Here is a 2,712-nt window from a genome sequence, read left to right as displayed (position 1 = left end):
ATTGGGTGGTCACTGGGTGGTGGGCTAAGTTACATTGTCAGTCTGGTTTAACAGTCTGATGGCCTGGGGAAAGAAACTCCTCTTTCACCTCAGCAGACGGTAGCGTCTCCCCGAAGGAGACTGTTGTTGGGGTGGCTGACATCACTAGTGATCCTAGGGAGTGCTTTAGTTGTAAAAATTGAATAATGATCTGGTGCTTTGTCTCCTTTTAAGTGCACATGCAGAATTAATCCCACTTACAGTTCTATTTAAAGAAGATAAGATATTTCGTCACCCCAATCCCAACATGTCCCATATTACCATTTGTTTCTTACAAGCCTTTTAGACCCTTTCAACGAATCCACCAGCAGATGGCGCCACTCAACCGGACCATTTTGTGTACGGCGAGTATAGTGTAAGAACGCTATTCATCAATTTAATCTATATAAAGCATGCGTGTGATGGTGTCAAACGTCCATAGGGATTTTAACGGTTTATTTAAAACCACATTGTACTTTTGATGCCGGGGGATACTAGGTTAATTGCGATGTTTACTGCTGGCTGGAAGTCGTATTGTGTCCCACATGATCGCTGCTAGTTGGGCTGCGTGCTTGTTCTGTGCGTTCCTGTTGTTCGAGGGCTGGGTGTTTCCAGCTCCCCCGCCCAGGCCAAGAACCACAGGATGTCCCTTTCCTGATTCCTCAACGATAAAAATGACTGTGTGTGTGTGTGTGTGTGTGTGTGTGTGTGTGTGTGTGTGTGTGTGTGTGCCTGTCTACATTTTCCATTCACTAGCATGATGCGCCACTTTCTCACATTTTCCCAGTGTGTAGTCACACTGAGAATCTATTTTAATTATTTTTCAATTATTCAATGTATTATAGTTACATGCATAATGTCTCATAATTATATTTGGACATATAACAAAAGTGCACCTGCGATTAATATTATAGAATAGTGCACTATAGAATAGTATTATAGAATAATACTCATTATTATCCTCTTCAACTGTGAATGTAATAGCCCTGGCCTACCACGTTTTATTTTACTTATTTACATATTTAGTTCTCTTATTTTTGGACAATGTGCGGTGCAAATGATCAGCCGAGTCCTGATAAAACCTCATTGGCTGCCTGGCTGTAAGGGAATGAGCCCGACAGCTGGTAGGAAATCCTACTACACCGCCAGGTCACATGGTCCCACCCCCCAAACACACACACACACACACACACACACACACACACACACACACACACACACACACACACACACACACACACTAATGCGTGTACAGTATCAAAAGAGGGAGGGGGAAGGGAGGCATCGGGGCTAAGAGAGCGAAGGAGGAGGGAAGGAGAGGAGAGGGAGGGAGGGTGGGAGGGAGGGGTGGATGAAAGGAAATCCACAGCATGAGCGAAGCTTACAACCGCCTCGGTGACGGAGGAGGAGCAGCAGGGACGAGACAGCAGCGTGGAACAGATAGCGGTCCACCGCGGCGAGCAGCCCCACCACCTGATGTCTTTATCATATCTCTCCCTCGCCCTTCGTCTCGTTCTCATCTGATCCAGATTGGGGCGAGCCGGCGGGAGAGACGCGGAAAGTTAGTTGAGGGGCGGCGCCGAGAGCTTTCCAGTGGGGGGCCGGCTCCCTGGAGCGTATCCCGGGAGGACATCTGTGACAGGGGTGACAGAAGACTGGCTGGTGGTGGCGGGAGGGAGAGGTGTGTGTGTGTGAGGGCTCCTCGCGAGGTCCTCAGACACTTGTGTGTTGCCACTTTGCAGCGTGCTTGAGGGAGTGTGTGTGTGTGTGTGTGTGTGTGTGTGTGTGTGTGTGTGTGTGTGTGCTTGTGTGTGTGTGTGGATGCGTGTGAGCGCGAGTGTGAGGAGTGAGGTGAGGCGGTCACCTGTTCATTACACGCCATGCCACAGATGAGGACCTGGGATTCCTGCTGAAGAGACAACCATGGCTAAGGTAAACACACACACACACACACTCACACACTCACACACACACAAGCACCGACACACACTTTTGAAATTCCCTCCAGTGTATGTCCTGGTTTTCTACTCGGAGCGACCCTTACCTTTTCACGAAACTTCCAGTTCTGGAAGTTGTACAAGGAGGTCCATGGAAGCCAGACGGGGTATTTCTGCACATGCCTCTCTGTCTGTGAGAGAGGGCATCTCCCACAGAGAGCCACTGTGTATTTTTAGCCAGCGAGATGGTTCTATTCTGGCTGTTTTGTTTGTGTGTGCCTCGGCCGCCCCCCTTTCACCGAGACCGTCTGTGGAGTGCAGTGTGATGGAAACAGAGGGAGCGAGCTCTGGTGGTTTTATAGTGTGTGGTTTTGTTCTGTCACAACACCCAGAGCGAAGGGGAAGTGTGTTGTGGGAGACAGCGGAGGCTCAGATAAGGGGAGCCCAGTGACTGGTCCAGATATAATGGAGAAAGCGTGTCCACTGCCCCTGTTTAAGGGATGCCTTGTTTTTGTGTTTCTTTGCATGTCTGGGGGCATGACCGGGTTCCAGGATATCCTGCTCTTAGCTGACCCTTTTTTAACCAAGTATTTACTGGAAGGAGGCTTTGCTGGACGAGGGGTGGAGATTTTTCAGGGTCACTCGTGGAAAACAGTATCTGCTGTTTTCCTCTGGGAGAACTGCTTTTTATTTGTCTGGTTCAAACTCTTGTTAAAAAGTCAACTGTTTGGGAAATACTTCTAGAGTGGCTTCAGAA

At 48.9% G+C, this 2,712-nt stretch overlaps 1 protein-coding gene across 1 annotated transcript in view; it reads left to right on the top strand.

Annotated features, from left to right (window-relative positions):
• The first annotated feature begins 1,423 nt into the window (after positions 1–1,423).
• Positions 1,424–2,712, top strand: part of LOC130371767 (rho GTPase-activating protein 23-like) — a 43,012-nt gene continuing 41,723 nt past the window's right edge. The window contains exon 1 of the mRNA XM_056577629.1: positions 1,424–1,950. Within this exon, the coding sequence (XP_056433604.1) occupies positions 1,942–1,950 (9 nt within the window). The 5' untranslated portion in view covers positions 1,424–1,941. The remainder of the gene's footprint in view (positions 1,951–2,712) is intronic.

This window comes from Gadus chalcogrammus, chromosome 18, assembly GCF_026213295.1.
Source record: "Gadus chalcogrammus isolate NIFS_2021 chromosome 18, NIFS_Gcha_1.0, whole genome shotgun sequence".
Lineage (NCBI taxonomy): Eukaryota > Metazoa > Chordata > Actinopteri > Gadiformes > Gadidae > Gadus > Gadus chalcogrammus.
This window is presented reverse-complemented; position numbering and strand designations above follow the sequence as displayed.